This window comes from Protopterus annectens, chromosome 5.part1, assembly GCF_019279795.1.
Source record: "Protopterus annectens isolate FY-2018-M chromosome 5.part1, PAN1.0, whole genome shotgun sequence".
Classification (NCBI taxonomy): domain Eukaryota; kingdom Metazoa; phylum Chordata; order Ceratodontiformes; family Protopteridae; genus Protopterus; species Protopterus annectens.
The window spans coordinates 281340413-281357015 of NC_056736.1; the positions used below are offsets into that span (position 1 = coordinate 281340413).

Genomic DNA, 16603 nt, shown 5'->3' on the forward strand with positions numbered 1-16603 from the left:
AGATCCCTCCAAGGAAGGAACCAATAAAGAGATCAGAGCCGACGAAGGAGCCGAAAGGTGTGGTATCGGCTCCGTTTCCAAGATTCGAGCCCCAACCAGCTCCGGCTCCGAACGCAAAGGGGGAGTCGGAGGAGGAATTGCTGAAGACACCAGGACAGCTACAGTCTGTTGAGAAGGGCTGGTAAACATTTGGGCCAGGGCCTGCGATTTGAGTCTACTGACCACCCTCTCCAAGTCATGATCAGACAGCCTGGAGGACCGAGAGGAGTGGGACCTATGGCTTCGTTCAGACTGAAGCAATGGTGACTTCGGAGCCAAACGAACCGATTCTAGGGAAGAGGACCTAGAACGTTTTCAGCCCAAAGATGGTTCCGACACTAAAGTCGGAGCAGACTGACGTCTAGAGATGTCGGCTCCAGCCGGAACCGAAAAGGAGGAAGATGCTCCGCACGGCGACAGCTCCGAACTGGGAGCCGACGGATTGGAGGGCTTTGAGGATTTCCCCGACTGCGGCTTCGCCGGGGATCCCTCTGGCTTAAGTAAGCCTCTCAAAATAAGCTTGTTCCTACGCTCCTGCAGGACTCTCGGGCTGAAGGCGTGACAGACCAAGCAGGAGTCCTGCAGGTGTAGGGAACCCAAACAATACACACAAGAAGTGTGACTGTCTGTCAGAGACATCTTCTGACAGCACGAGTCACACTTCTTGAAGCCTGAAACTTTAGTATCCTTGGACAAACTGGCAAGGGGATACTAAAGAGAGAAAAATTAAACTAGTGCTTAAACAAGTTACACAGAAACACTCACACACCCACACTAGTTAAGCTAACAATAATAACTACAAAAAACTATCACCACACTTAACAACAACAACTATTCTTAATAAAAATATACAAATACTACAAGGCTAAACACTACTCCTATTAAGTACCAAAGGGGTGGGGTTAGCCACTAAAGAGAAGAAACAAGGGGGGGGGTAGAAACTCTCTAACAAAAAACGAGTTTCCTAGGTGGGATAAACTAGGGGATACACAGTCTAACTACACTAAAAGGGAAGACTATCTAAATATACTAAAAATACAAGGTAAATTTTTAGCTAATAATACAAAAAAAAGGAATAATACGACCTGAGCCAGTAAAATCGCAACCTCGTAGCTGAAGTGGCAAATGAGATCTGGGTATCTAGCGCCAAGCATTGTGAGATATGGGGAGGCCTCGAGCCAGTAAATAGCTCTCGAGCTTTAGTAGATGGCCGAGTCGGAGCCAAGGATCGGCTCCAAACCCAACCAGCAAGAATGAAGGCGAGATAGACAACTTAACATTAAAATTTATCAAAAGAGTTGGTAGAGGCGATACTTAAAGTTAATGAAAATTCAGTACCAGGACCAGACGATATATAGGATAATAAATGAATGAAAGGAAGGCTTTACAGAAAGAATATGTAAAGGGGTGATAAAATTTATTTGGACAGACCAGAGGCAAATCATGTTAATGAATGTGGATTATAAAATAAAAATGAGAACAATGCAGGCAAGACATGAGAAAATACTGGCCAAAATCTGGACAGAAGGGATTTATGGAATCAAAGATAGGCAAGTTAAAGTAGTGCTTGTATTAAAGAAGTGGCGTAGAATATTAAGGAAGAAGGTGAAGATGCAAGTATTATAGGATGTGACGTAGACAAGGCATATAACAACACTAAATGAAAACAATTATGGGGCACGTCTAAAAGTACATGCAACAGACAAAAAAGGATTTGAAAAACATCTTATGGGAACAATGTGCTAAGTGTTACTGTTAATGGCTGAGTGAGGGAATAAAGGTACAAAGGGATGAGACAAGGCTGTCCAATGAGTAGCCTGATTTTTGCATCAATAGTGAATGCAGTGGCAGGAATTATAAATAAGGGATTAGAGAATGGAAAATACAGATATAAAGGGGAAACAGAAATGCTATTATTGATGACATATGCACACATTATTTTTATAGCCAATATATAATATAGGATATGTGCTAGAGGTGGCTAGAATAGTGGAGGAGTGGTTGAGTTATGTAGGATTAAGTATTAACAAGGACAAAGGTAAAAGTTTTGGAGACATGATTAAGAAATCAAGGTTTTATTTTATTAATAAAGATACTTGGGAAAACATTTGAAACTACAAACGAATGGGAAAATAATAGCAAGATACACGAGTTAAGTAAATTATGGAAGCTGTTCAGACTGTGCTTTTTTTAAACAAAAACATCTTTTCGGATTTTACAAGCAAGATCTAGAGCACTATTACTTAAGATATCGGATGCAGCAAAATTCTTAGAATAAAATACTGGTCATGGAAAAGGAAGTGGGGGTAAAAAAAGGTAAAGATTAAAATTTATAGATGTTATTTTAAATGATACACAAATTATTAATGTCAAAGGAAATAGAACAAAACAGTATAAAGTTTTACTCATGAGATGGATTATTGCAGAACTTAAATAAAGAAACCCTATTCGTTGTGCTGGCTTCCTACTTTCCAGTGTCAAGACTGTGAGGAAGGAAAGCAAGATGAATGAACTGGGAACGTCACTAACATTGAGCGACAGAGAAATATTGAATTTGGTTATTAATATGGATGCTGGCATAATGGAGAATGTTGAAGGTGCAGTGGAAGAGTCGTATGTGGTACGCAGTGCTGCCGAACTGTTCCTGAAAAAAGAAATATTTGCACAATAGAAAGTGGTGGTTAAAGTTACTAAAATTTAGCCAAGGGGGCTGGATAATTGTTTTGTGGAATTATTTCAAAATTGTAATTCAGGAGACAATACTGCTCTGTCACAGGGTGAGGCTGCTGAGAATTTTACAGATGATGAATAACAGCAGGATAATGATAGTGGAAGGCAACAGGAGCAGGTGGAAGGTCTGCATTCAGCAAACCAAGCAAGCACATATGCAGAGGTTGCTGGATATAAAAGGAAAAGAAGAAAAAAAAGAAGTTATGTTCTTAACATAACATTCCATCTGTGTTGTTCATCTTCATTCATTCATTATTGATGGGTGCCGGTTCCATACTCGGAACTGAGCTGGCCTTGTAACAAGCTCGTGCCAGCCAAAAAACTCTTGCTTGTTACAAGGCCGACTCTGTTCCGACGACGGAACCAGCACCCATCAGTAAGGAATGAATGAAGATTAAGAACATCAGATCAAACATTTCATGAAGAGACTGCCAACACCTGTGGAGAAAACAATAAGGTATGGTCCTATAGATATTTCTCGGACAGAATAGTCATTTTAAAGCCCAATGGGATAAGTAATGCGAGATCTTTTATTCAGTAGGGAAGAAAGACACTTTGTGATGGACTTCTGAGACTTGGAATGTAGTACTTAAGAAAAACAAGTAGCCATGGGATAACTTTATGGTTTGCAAGGCAGAGACTGCAATAATATAAAAAGTTAATATTCAGTTTTGATATGATGAAATAATGGGAAAAAAATGCTGAACGGTTTCTGAAAACATACATAGAGGTTAAAAATGTTATAAAGACAAAAGATAATAGAAATGAAAGTTCAATATTTATTAAGTATTGTTTTTGTTGCAAGCGATAGGGTTATGTTATAGTACTGAAAACAGCCAAAAGCTTATTACTTTTGTGGGAGCACTCAATTAAAAGAATATCAAAGACAATGTCAGCAGTGTAGAGAAAAAGGCATACATTGCAAAATTACAAGATGGAATGCAAAATATATTTAAAAAAATGTTCCATTTTGGTTTGACTGTAACAAGGGGGGGTGTTTAATGTAGAAGTAATACAGGAAGGAAGAAAGAGGGAAGTTATTTGAAGAAGAAATATATCAATTACAAATACTGCATAACAATGAGAGATTTCTATAAATCGTGGACTGAATGGCAACAGGAACACAAGGAAAAGTGTAACAATGTATATGTGGGGGTAGAAAGAACTCTAAGAACAGTACAAAAGGAAGACCGTGCACAAGTGTTAAGAAGTGGGGCTATATTATTGGATAATATGATATACTGATTCTGGGAGAAAGAATTGTAAGAAAAAAACAAATAAAAAAATTGAGGCTTGATTATATAAACAGCAGTATTACCTGAAATGGGAAGATATCTCTCTTTTTCTGGCAAAATGCGTAACAGACAACGAAAATGTAATTAAAATAATGATAATGAAGGTAATGAAAATATACACAAATAGAAATTCTGAATGTAGTAATGAGTTATTTTACATCATTTTGGATAGTAAGAAAAAAGAAGTGGAAATTGAATGGGAAATAAAGCAACTTTGGGAAGGAAATATTAGAAGAAGTATTACTATACAAGAGTAATATGACATATTAAAATGATTAATACTGATTCTGTTCCCGGAATGAATGCTATAATTCTCTGAAGGATTAGTTAAAAAAAAAAGAAAGAAAGTATTTCTTAAAGTACTGAATGACTGGATGGAAGTGTGTACATAAAATATAGCAGTATTTGAGGGTATGATAAAATTAATTTGGAAAACAGATATAACTATGTCAGGTACTAGCATCTGATAACAATGAATAATGCAGATTACAAAATTCTAATCAAAGGGATACAAAAGTCAGCTTTATAACACAAGCTTTTAAAAATATCGACACATTGCCGTGGAACAGGTTACCACAGAGCAAGCTGCTTTTGTTTTCAAAAAAGGGTAAAGTTGTTGGAATTAAAAAAAACACACTGAAATAATACAAAATACCTGGACCGATTTATTTTGCACTATACAGCAGGGCACTTTGAGAGTTAAAATAAGACTTGTTACCTGTATGGTTTGAGGCAGAGATATCTCTCTAGCTCTGCAGTGTTGAACAATACCCAAAGCTTCCTCCTGGGCTTTCAGGTGATCTGTCCAAGTAAATGGATACAATGAGGTGAAAAGTAAACGTGTTTTCAAGCTCCAATCAATGGGAAAGTTGCATGATTCATATTCAGTGGATGGTTTACACACACTCTGCAATGGTAAAAACACACAATGTAAAGACCGTTTTTAAAGTCAGTTATACATCAATGTTTAAAATGTGCTCTTCTAAATTAAATGGTATAAAACAGCAACATGCAGCTGAATTAGTACTTTCTCACAGCAAGAGGTTCTCCCGTTCGATTCTCGGCTGCAGTGCAGGGAGTGCCTTCTGTGTGGAGTCTGTATGTCCTCCTCGAGATTGGGTTCCATTCAAAAGACATGCGTAAGGGCATTCCTTTGTTAAAGGTTGGACGTCGAGCTGGCACCTCAGCGTTCGTGAAGATCTACTGCCAATCATTAGTGGACTGGAGTTCCGCTGTGGCGACCCCTAACCGGGAAAAGACGAAAGACAAACAACAACAACATACAGATAGCTGAGCATACATGTGACCTGATGAGAGAGATATACACAACACAATCTTTCAAAAAAAAATAAATAAACAAGAAAGAAAGCATCACAATGCATGAGGATATCTACAACACTAAAGTCCCTCTCAACTTTTGCAAACATTCCATTACAACCCTGAGTCTTTCCAAACATAACTAGCACATACCAAAGTTTACAATATCTATAAAAGCAGACAAATTTCACTGATGGACTGTCTGGAAAACCTATGTTAAACACACCAAGTACTCAAATCTTGTTCAGAAATCTGTTATCAGACATGGCATTTGGACATGGAAACCTCTCTTACAGAATGAACTTTAGGAATTAATCTCCTTGCCATACTTCTCAGAGTAAAAAGCACTTTGAGGTCAGATAACCATATAGAAAGACACCAAATGACGACAATCCTACCTTTTTCATCCATCAAAAAAAAAAAAAAAAAAAAAGAGGCAAATAACTATCCTTCCTAAAGGCTATCAACTGTTTGGTATAATACCTCAATTGTGTATGAAAACCAGCAGTTTGGGAAAGAAACACTAGTAAATGAATGTACCAATTCATATTAGATGTAGTAGCAACTCTTAGAACAAAAGACAGATTAGTATAAAATGCAACCATGCCTTTACAGAAACAAAAAAAATCCAGAGACAGCATTTAGAGTGTCAATAACCCTTCTAGGAGAAGTTTAACCTTGTCTTCAAGGAAAAATGAACCAAGGAAAAGCAAGTTTTCTAATCAGAGGTCACAAGAAGAGGATACCCCTAAAGAAAGCCTTAAGCAAGCCTTAACCACACCCAGGACTGGCCATCCACTCAATCATGGAAGCTGGAAATTATCTAAAATGAAAATTGACTGTGCAGTAACTAATTACCAAACCGAAAGGAAAGTTAGTCCAGGAATACAACTGAGACCAAAAACTGACCGATCCCCATCCCCCCACCCCACCCTCCTACAAAGGAAATACTAATATCTTCCATTTGGTCACACAGGCTACATAAGCAGAAAGATGTTTAAAACTTAAGGATACAACAGACACACTCAGTTACCAGAATGAAGTTTGTTTTTAGCAAGGGTGGAGAAACATCTTGGACTGGAGACATTGTAGAAAGGTGGAAAGAATTTTTGTGCATCTCCCATACCAGGTAGGTATGCCTTTCTCTGAGAAGGCAGTGCTATAAACAGAAGGCAAACTCTGAACAGACATGCTGAAGACATTTGGCACTGTACAGAAAAAGTGTTAACCATGACACATCATTCAATGTGGCATAAGAAGTTGGGATAGTGCCTCTGGACTGGCAAAATGAGGCCAAAGGGGGGACAACAGGGCTCGTTTCAATTACATGGGTATCACAATACACACTGGTAAAGTGTATTCTAAGATGCTAGAAAGGACACTTTCCTCAAAAGTCAAGACAATGATTTAGGAAGAGCAATACAGAATCCTCCTAGCCATGGAGCACAATCTTCTCTTTGCCTTGCTGCAATAAGGTAGGGCTCATGGGAATTTGGCAAAACTATCTACACATGTTTTGCAGACTTCCAAAAATGACCCATGTAAGGTGCATAACAAGATCTGAAATGTGGACAGGACAGAAAAAGAAGTTATGTCTTACCATAACGTTCCATCTGTATTGTTGATCCTCGTTCAGTCATTATGCATGGGTATCGGTTCCGAGCTCGGAACCGAGCCGGTCATTTTCCAAGCTCGCGTCAGCTTCAAACTCTCCAGCTAAACTCTTAACCACAATCCCCCTCTCCCTGTTACCTCAGATTGAGTTTGCAAGTTAAAGAAGGTAGAGGCTACCTCTGGTCAAATAACCTAAGAGAACCGGATGGTGAGATCCACTAGAAACCACAGGAGGGGGAAGGAGGGAGGGTCGTAATGACTGAACGAGCACTTACGCATGGGACAGAGTCCCCAGCTACCTCTATTCCTGGGAGGCTCTCAAGGAAGGACATTCCTGAGCACCAAAGAACCGAAAGATGCTCTTGCCCTGGAGGCCAAATCCAATTTGTAATGACTGATGAAGGTATGAGGCATAGCCCAAGTTGCAGCTGCACAGATGTCATGTAAAGAAGCACTGGCATGGAAGGCAGCAAAAGTTGCCACTGACCTTGTTGAATGAGCTTTCATGGTAGTAGGCAACGCAATATTATGTTGTGTGTAAATAAAGGTCACACAGTCCTTCAGCCATCTAGCTAATGTGACCTTAGCAACCGTAGATCTAATCTAGGTCCAGAAAAGGCCAAAAATAACTGGTCAGATTTACGAAAGGGTTTAGTCCTGTTTAAGTAAAAATGGATTTGCCTGTGTATATCTAGGGTATGTAAGCAATACTCTCCTCTGTTTGAATGATTGGGAAAGAAAACTGGCAATTCAATGCCTTGATTAATGGACACTTCAGAGATCACTTTAGGCAGAAATGACGGATTAGTTCTCAGAGACACACTATCTCTATGAAAAATCAAGTATGGACTCTTGATACACAAAGCTTGAAGTTCAGAAATACGTCTGACAGAAGTAATAGCGACCAAAAACAAGGTTTTTCCATGACAAATACTTGAGGTCGCAAGAAGAGGCTGGTTCGAAAGGTGCCATTGTCAGAGCTTGTAGAGCTAATGATAAATCCCATGGTTGAATAGGTTCTCTAAAAGGTGGCTTCAGATGATTCACACCTTTTATGAAGGTCTTGCACAATTTATGGGACATAAGAGAGGAATCTTGGACACCCTCATGAAAATTAGAAATTGCAGCCAAATGAACTCTAATGGTAGAGGCCGGCAGACCCGATTGAAACAGGTCGGCCAGATAGTCTAGTATTATCGACACTGGTGCTGAAAAGGGGTCTACTTGTTTATCTTTCAGACAACAGGTAAATCTTTTCCACTTGCTCAGATAAGTAATTCTAGTGGAAGACTTATGAGAAGCAATGAGAATATCACATACTGGTAGAGAGAGATCATTCTGCTTGGCAATCAAGGGAATTGGAGTAGCCAAGCCGTTAGCTTTGGGCTGTTCAGGTTGGGATGAACCAGGGTCTGTGGGTGTGAGATCAACTCCGGGGTTGGATGGAGAATCTATGGTCGATCTAGTAGGTAAGGCCAAAGGAAGGGGAACCAAATCTGTCGAGGCCAATATGGTGCTATGAGGATCACCTTGCTCTTCAACCGGCGGGCTTTCTTCAGAAACTGCGGGTTGAAGGGAAAGGGTGGAAATACGTAGAGAAGACCCGAGGGCCAATCGTGGACTACAGCGTCCCTGGGTGACTGTTCCAAAGGGGGAATCAGGGCGAAGTAGTTGCTGCATTTGTAGTTGGTTGGGGATGCAAAGAGGTCCCAGCAAGGACGGCCCCAGCGGCGGAAGATCTCCACCGCTACCAAGGGATTCAGGGACCACTCATGAGGTTGAAGAATGCACCTGCTGAGTCTGTCTGCTATCACGTTGGAATTCCCGGGAATGTGCGTTGCTAGAAGAAAACGGTTGGTAGCCATCGCCCATTGCCATATCCTCATGGCCTCTCGACAAAGGGGGTAAGATTTGGTTCCACCTTGCTTGTTGATGTACCAGACCACCACCATGTTGTCTGATTGAATCGCAATTGTCCCAGATGGCAGCAGGGGATGGAATGCTTGCAACGCCAGAAGCACCGCCCTCAGCTCTAGAACATTTATATGCAGATGGGCCTCCAGTTGGGACCAAGTGCCTTGGACTGTCTGTCCCTGACATAGCCCCCCCACCCCATCAGGGAGGCGGCCTTGGGTTGCTGGGCGGAGAAGGGACGAGACCATTGTGAGAGACTGTGTGCCATCCACCAATTTAAATCCTGTTTGCACCTGTGGGTTACTCGAATCATGGCTGTAAGAGGATGCTGAAAAGGATACCACTGGGTGAGCAGTAGCCATTGTAGAAGCCTCATGTGAAACTTGGCCAGGGGAACAATGGTGGAGGCTGCCATGGAACCAAACAGCTGAAGAACCGAGTTAGCCATGGATTTTTCCTTTGAAAGGATTGGAATTAGTTGTTGCTTTATCCTTAGAAGTCTGTGCTCTGGAATTGCAGCTCTGCAGTTTTTTGTGTCCAAGATATCCCCTATGAATTCTGTCGACTGAGATGGGGTGAGGCTGGATTTCTACCAGTTTATGGTTATGCCTAGCCTTTGAGCAGCGAGGAGAGAGTATGCCAGGGCGTTTTCCAGTAGATGTCTGGTGGGGCGGAAATGAGCCAGTCATCTAGGTATGGAAACACCTGGAATCCTTCAAGTCGCAAGTGAGCTGTGATAACTGCCAAGCACTTTGTGAACACACTGGGGGCTGTACAGGGTCCGAAGGGCAGTACTCTGAACTGGTAGTGACTGTCTCCCACACAGAAGCGCAGAAATCTTCTTGATGGCCTGTCTACCTTTATGTGGTAGTACGCATCTTGAAGATCTATACAGCACATCCAATAGTCTTTTTCCAAAAGCGGGAGGATAGCCTGTATTGTGACCATCCAGAATTTTTGGACTCTCACAAACTTGTTCAATACACTGAGATCCAAAATTGGTCTCCAGTCCCCGGTTTTCTTTGGCACCAAAAATAGTCTTGAGTAGAATCCGGATCCTATCTGGTCTGGAGGGTCTATTTGGATGACTCTTTTTCTTAGCAGCTTTTCTATCTCTAGTGCTGCTTCTTCCCTTTAACTGGGTGGAACGTCAGGAAGATTTTTGAAGGGACGGGACAAAGATCGAAGGGGATATGATAACCTCTGGTTATGATCCTTTGTACCCAAGAATCGGTGGTGATGGTTAGCCAGGCAGAAGGGTACAAGGAAAAAGGTCCCCCAATCACCTACAGAAGAAGGGAGTTGGGCCGCTCTACAGGAGCGCTGGCAGGATTGACCAGGGAAAGAATTCCTGGAGCCCTGGTTACCTGGTCCCCCTCTGCTCCGAAAGGATCGTCTTCCTTGCGAGTTTCCCCCTCTGCCTCTGGGGCAAAACTCGGTCTGTGTGTCACGGAAAGGACCCTGAGATTTCTTGAACCATATTTTCTCACTCTTTTAGTTTCAGGAGAAAGCATATTGAGGGGAAGAATAATGGACACCTACGGCAGAAAGGGTCTTACCGTCCTGTTCACATCTGGCCAGTGTGCTTTTAACTTTGGGCCCAAACAACAAGGGGGGCTCAATGGGGACATTAAGAAAAGAAGACTTAAAGGGTTCTGCGAAGTTGCACAAGCGCATCCAGGCGTGTCGTCTCAAGACCACAGCTGAACCTGCTGCTCTAGCTGCTCCTTCTGATGCGTGAGATATCAGTCGCATAGAGGAGTTAGATATAGATTCAAGGTGGCCAGCTGAGAGGCCACTTTGTCACAGACCTCATCAGACATGGCACCAGCCAAGGTTTTAGAGAGCTCAGAAAAAAGATCCCTTTGAAGACTGGTGAAATGTGCCATATAATTCAGGGACCTGAGAGCAAAGGTCGCTGAAGCAAAGGTGCATTTCTCTACCATGTCCAGGACCCGGGACTCTTTGTTAGGCAGATGGACAGTCTGGCTTTCTTCTTCTGCCAGATCCTTTTTTGTTGTGGCCGCCACCACCAAAGCTTCCACAGGAAGACCTTTGGACCAATAGGGATCCGAAGTAGGAGGGGACAAGATCTTATATGGCCTCCGGGGAATAGCCTCAATGGTATCAGGAGCTTTCCAAGCACGCTGCACAATGAGCCGGACAAGTTAATCAGCAGGTGGATTAACCCAGGAGGTAGGGGGCCGGGTGCGAAAGGCCTGTAAGAACACAGATTCCTCAAAAGTCGGATTAGAGGACTGCCAGTCACCTCTCTGTTTCAGGATTTCGAGGATATCGCCAAAGGATACCTCAGAGGGTGACCGAGGATATCCTTCCCCCTCATCGAAATCTGTGTCTTCGGTGAGGGACTCCTCTGTGGAGTCCATGTGCTTCCTCTTACATGAATTTTTCCTGTGGACCTCCTCAGCAGGAGAAGCTGGAGAAGACAGCAGAAAAGGGGATTCCTGAGGGAATATGTCCTGCGGCCCTTGCACCCGGTGTCCGCTAGATGCGACTTGTAGAACCAGTGCACCAGAGGAGGGCGGAGGTATAGACAGTCCGGTATCGCCAGCGCAGCGAAAGCCTTCTCCATCAGTTGGAAGGCTGGTCCACCTGAAGAGGAGTGTATGTCTAGGGCAGGGGTCACCCCTCCCCTAAGTGGCTCAGCCTGCCGACACGGAGTCCCCGGACGGCTGTGGAGCGGCAAGCTATGCGTGTCACAGCTGACATCTTGGGTCGTAGCAAAACTTCCTGCCACAAAGGCAAATGTGGTTCCTTAGTGAGATCCATAAAGGGAATCACAGAAGGGGAATACTGTGCTATATCCATGGACTTCAAAGGCAATGAAGGAGGAGAATAAGAAGGGGGTCTTTGGAGATGGGTGATCACCTCCCAAGGAAGGATAGTTCCTGAGGGGTGGATTACCTCTGGCCAGGAGTACCTGGTCCACAAGACGCAACACATCATGTTCGAAGAGGCTTCTAGTGGACCTCACGGAGATGGAGGGAGAAACAGGCCTGTCCACAGAAGAGGCAGACTCGGTGCCCATCTCATCTGACCGCACAGAGGACAACGGTGCCAAGAAAGACTGGACTACGATTGCCTGCACCAAAGAAGTCATCGGTGCCGAGGTCACTGTCTGCACCAATACAGGAATCGGTGCCGAAGTAGTTGTCTGTGCCAAAGTGGGAGTCGGTGCCGAAGCTGGAACCGACAAAACTGGAGTCAACAATAAAGGCTTCGTTTCCGAGGAAGGCTCGGAGCCGACGCGGTTAAGGTCTGAGCCGACTGAATGGTCGGTGCCGATACAGTGGTAATGGTCTAAACCGAGGAGCCCCTCGGTGCCAATATATAGAAGCCTGCCGAAGAGGATGGAGCCGAAATCACTAATGGCACAGAAGGCCTCGGCGCCGAAGGTCTAGGCACAAAAAGCACTGGGGCTGACAGAGAGCACCGGAGCCATAAATTTAGCCTTTTTAGGTTTTGGTTGGTGAGAGTCCCCAGCCGGGGACAAAGGCAAGGATTTAGCCTTAGAAGAAACATCCATTTTCTTATGGGCTCTAGGAGGGGTTGAGACCTCCGACCCAGAAATAGTCTCTGAAAAAAGAGATTTTAGAAGTCCCTTCAGTATCAGCTTGTTTTTCCTTTCCAACAAAGTTTTATTAGAAAAATTCTCAGAAATAGTACAGGGTGGTTCAACAGATAAATGGGAAGCTCCCAAACAATAAACACACAACGAGTGTGCATCAGAAGTAGGCAATCTGTGTCCACAATCAGAACACCGATTAAACCCCGGACTACCTTTTTTATCTGCCATTACAGCAAATTAATTAATAGAATAGTACCAACAATGGTACAAGACAGTACCCAAAGGTATGAGAGAGAAAAGGGAAAAAGATTACCAACGATGGTAAATAGAGAATACCTTGCAGTAAAAGTAGTAAGGATAAAACAGAAAAACCTGAGGAAATTATGAACGCAAGATGCGATAGGGTAAGAGACAATAAAATATGAACTTTTCTGACAGAAAACTAATTTGTAAAAGAATTAATCAACAATTGACTGTACTTAGCTCAAGAGAAGTAGCTTGACACGACCGGATGGCAACCCGGCAAACGAAATCTGGGGTAACAGGGAGAGGGGGATTGTGGGTAAGAACTTAGCTCGAGAGTTTGAAGCTGATGTGAGCTAGGAAAATGGCCAGCTCGGTTCCAAGCTCAGAACCGATACCCATGCGTAAGGAATGAACGAGGATTAACAATATCAGATATGTAAGTTATGAAAATTAACTATCAGAAATCATAGCCATGCTTCAGTAAATTTGTTCTGTGCTGTAAATACTGGTCCAGGTGTTCTCTGTATTTAAGTAAAAACAATTTCCACTGTAACGTGGTGGAATCCCTTACAACTGTTAGTGTGCAACAATGGAGTGAATATACATAAGGAAGGAAAACGTGGGCAGAGGCCTGCCTCCTCGCAAAAATCACTAGCATTTTGATACTGCTGGGATTGACATTTTGCTTTTCATCAATAAAAAAAATACTTAGTTTTCAATGTTTGTTCTTTCAGTGTTCTGTAGTACCACTTCTTGTCAGTCACATGATCATGTATCCCATTCCCAAAATATCTGGTGGGAAGTGCTGCACACTACAGGTCCTGACAAATACTGCAGACCATTCAATCCCTGTATTTAAGGATCGAAGGAAAATTAAAAACCAGAACAGAAACACAGCGAATTTAAAACAGAACAAACTGCACATCTTCAAATGCTGACTTTAATAAAAATGATGCATTGAAGGAAAGAAATGACTGTGGCAAGTTAAACATGTTCAAGGTGATCACAATACTCATTTTGGGGGGGGGGTACTGTCAATTTTCGAAAACAGAATGTCAAAGTGCAGGAAGGCTTCGGACACCATTCAGTTTAGCGATGTAAAGGTTGCATGTTTTTGTTAGCACATGATGATAATGCTCACTCAGACTCAATTGACCATTATCTTTAGCATGCACTGCAGCAGTACTGCCAAGAATAAAATGTGACATGAAGATCAGCACTTTAAAATCAGAGCTTGTGGTATTCTCCAAGTTAGAACGAATTGCTATTTGCAGGTGATTCAAAGGTAAAGATAGATGGGATCAGGAGACTGGAGACAGGCACACTGACAGAAGTACTGGAGAACTGCAGTGAACTGCGGTGGTGAAGTAATAACAATAAGACACAGCTCACAATTCATTCAGTCTGTCTATCTCCCTTCTCTTAACTTCTGTTATCTTGGTCATCAGCTATGGGTACTGACTGAAAGTGTAAGAATGTGGATTTAGGTGGCATAAAGAAGACTTTTTCACAAAACAGAAGGGTTCATTCTCTGCTATAGAGAAAGAAACTCAGCAATCCAGTAGAGTCTTGGAGTGCAGTCATTGCTCCTTGAAAGAAGTCAGTTGGGGTAAATGAAAGGACACCCCCTGGCATTTCCCATAGAGATGTAGCAGACTGGAAATGGACCCTGGAGAATACCAAGGGCATACCAGGAGGGAGTGTATGTATCAAGTTCCTGGGGGGAGTCCCACAGGATGGGATCAACTGTTGCTGGGCCAAGGAAGTGTTTGGTTTACCTTGCTACTGCTTTGACTTGCACCAAGTCGATCAAAATTAATGGCTATGCTAGAACTGCTGCCTTCTTCTGGGTCCCACCAACCAGCTCCCTTTCTTGTATTGATGTCCAGTACAATGGCAGACGCCTTCTAGCTCCACATGGCAGGACGTGTCCTCATTCTGCATTAACCCATAATTAAGTGGTACTATTCACGTATGCCACACAAACTATACGAAAAGAACTGGACAACTTCAGTAAGGGACGACTTCTCACATGCCCACCAGACTCTGACAAGTGTTGACATGACCCTGATAAATACATGTGATACGCTCAATGGGATAAAAATGAGTTTGATTCCAAAATTGCAGTTTGGTTTTCAGGTAAAAATCCGAGTACTAAATAAATGGAATTCCCAGTTTCACAGCACAAAAACAAATTTACTACTTTTAATAAAAGCATAACTTTGGTCAAGTAATTTCCAAATGGTAAAACTGTAATTAGTTGCCACCCTTCAAAGTAACAAAAATTAAAAGCGATTCCTCAACCTCCCCCCTCCCAATTGCTGACTATTTTGCACTTAACAATCCTAGACTAGAGCTATGAGTATCATTTGCACATGCTTCAGTTTATACCAACAACACATGAACAGGGGATAAAACACTGAAAACAAGAAAATGAAATATTACCTTTATATACGTTTGAGATGAGGAAACTGAATCCTCTGTAAACAAGTCTCCTTCCCATCCTTGACGGTCATCCACACTAACCTGCAGTACAAGGAAAACAGAACATGCAGTCAAATAAAAAAAATATATATGGCTAATCACTATAATGATGAATCTTACTTCACTGATCTCCATCGGCAGGAACAGGTAAGCCAGATGCTGCATGTGTCAGGATTGTTCAGTCAACATATTTTCCCCAGCTGCCAAACCCAAACAAATTTCCACAACAACCACAAACATCTCCGTAAAACAGGATTTCCAATAAAGGTAGTCCCACAAACTCTGTAATAAAGTACCAGCTGATAGCTTTCCTTCAAAACTATTCAGTCCTCAAAAACGACAATGGATAATTTATAATTTTTTTTTTATTTTTATTTCCACAAACAGACCAACAAGTTCAAGTACAAGAATTAAACGCTTTCATTTCCAATACAGGAAACTTCATCAGAATAATGAATGTAATTCTGCCTGCATATTTATACACATCTAATTCAATTAATTATTCAATTTGTCATTCACTTTGTTAAAACTGAATTAAAATGAATTAAAAAATGTGGTTCAACTTATTTTCACTTTAAAATACTACACTTGAAAAGTTGCACTTAAAACATACATTCATTATTCTGATGAAGTTTCCTGTATTGGAAATGAAAGCGCTTAATTCTTGTACTTGAACTTGTTGGTCTGTTTGTGGAAATAAAATATTATATATTATCCATTGTCGTTTCTGAGGACTGAATAGTTTTGAAGGAAAGCTATCAGCTGGTACTTGATTACGGAGTTTGTGGGACTACCTTTACTGGAAATCCTGTTTTAGGAGATTTTTGTGGTTACCAGTTCATTGTTTTTCTCCGTTTTTTCCATTTGTATTCGTTTATACATTTCCACAATAATCCACTACTTTAACATCACCGTTCAGTTCAGGATCAAGAAAAGGCAGGAGAATGATAAACAGGATGTCTCCTGCAGCAGGGTAATAACTAATAAATTCTACATTATATTGTGTTCCTGTTAGTTCTGTAGATACCTTCGAACTCCAGCTGTTGTGCTCATGTTTAACTTGCCATTAGTGAACCACCATCACCTGAATTGTGACAGTTTATCACAAAGTAAGTTAAAGTCCATAACTTGATTCTTTCTGTGACTTGCCCTAAAGAAGAATTCTCTTAATAACCATGGTCACAGCTGTACTGCTTTACACAGATATTCAAGGATGACCAAGCAGTGCATGCCCAAAATCCAAAAAGTCATTACAAAAGAAGTGTATAAGATATTAAGAGATGGCTCAGCATAAATGTGCTTTAGTATACTCTTGCAGCTTTCTGATGTATTCGTCTTATAAGAAGTGTATAAGATATTCATTTATGAGAAAAAA

General features: G+C 41.8%; 1 protein-coding gene across 1 annotated transcript in view; it reads right to left on the bottom strand.

The window, feature by feature from the left end:
- DONSON (DNA replication fork stabilization factor DONSON) overlaps nucleotides 1–16603 on the bottom strand; it is a 599115-nt gene that overhangs the window by 550303 nt on the left and 32209 nt on the right. Inside the window, exons 2-3 of the mRNA XM_044072953.1 lie at nucleotides 15190–15270; nucleotides 4783–4971 (exon numbers count right to left, since the gene is read on the bottom strand). Coding sequence (XP_043928888.1) covers nucleotides 4783–4971; nucleotides 15190–15270 — 270 coding nt within the window. The remainder of the gene's footprint in view (nucleotides 1–4782; nucleotides 4972–15189; nucleotides 15271–16603) is intronic.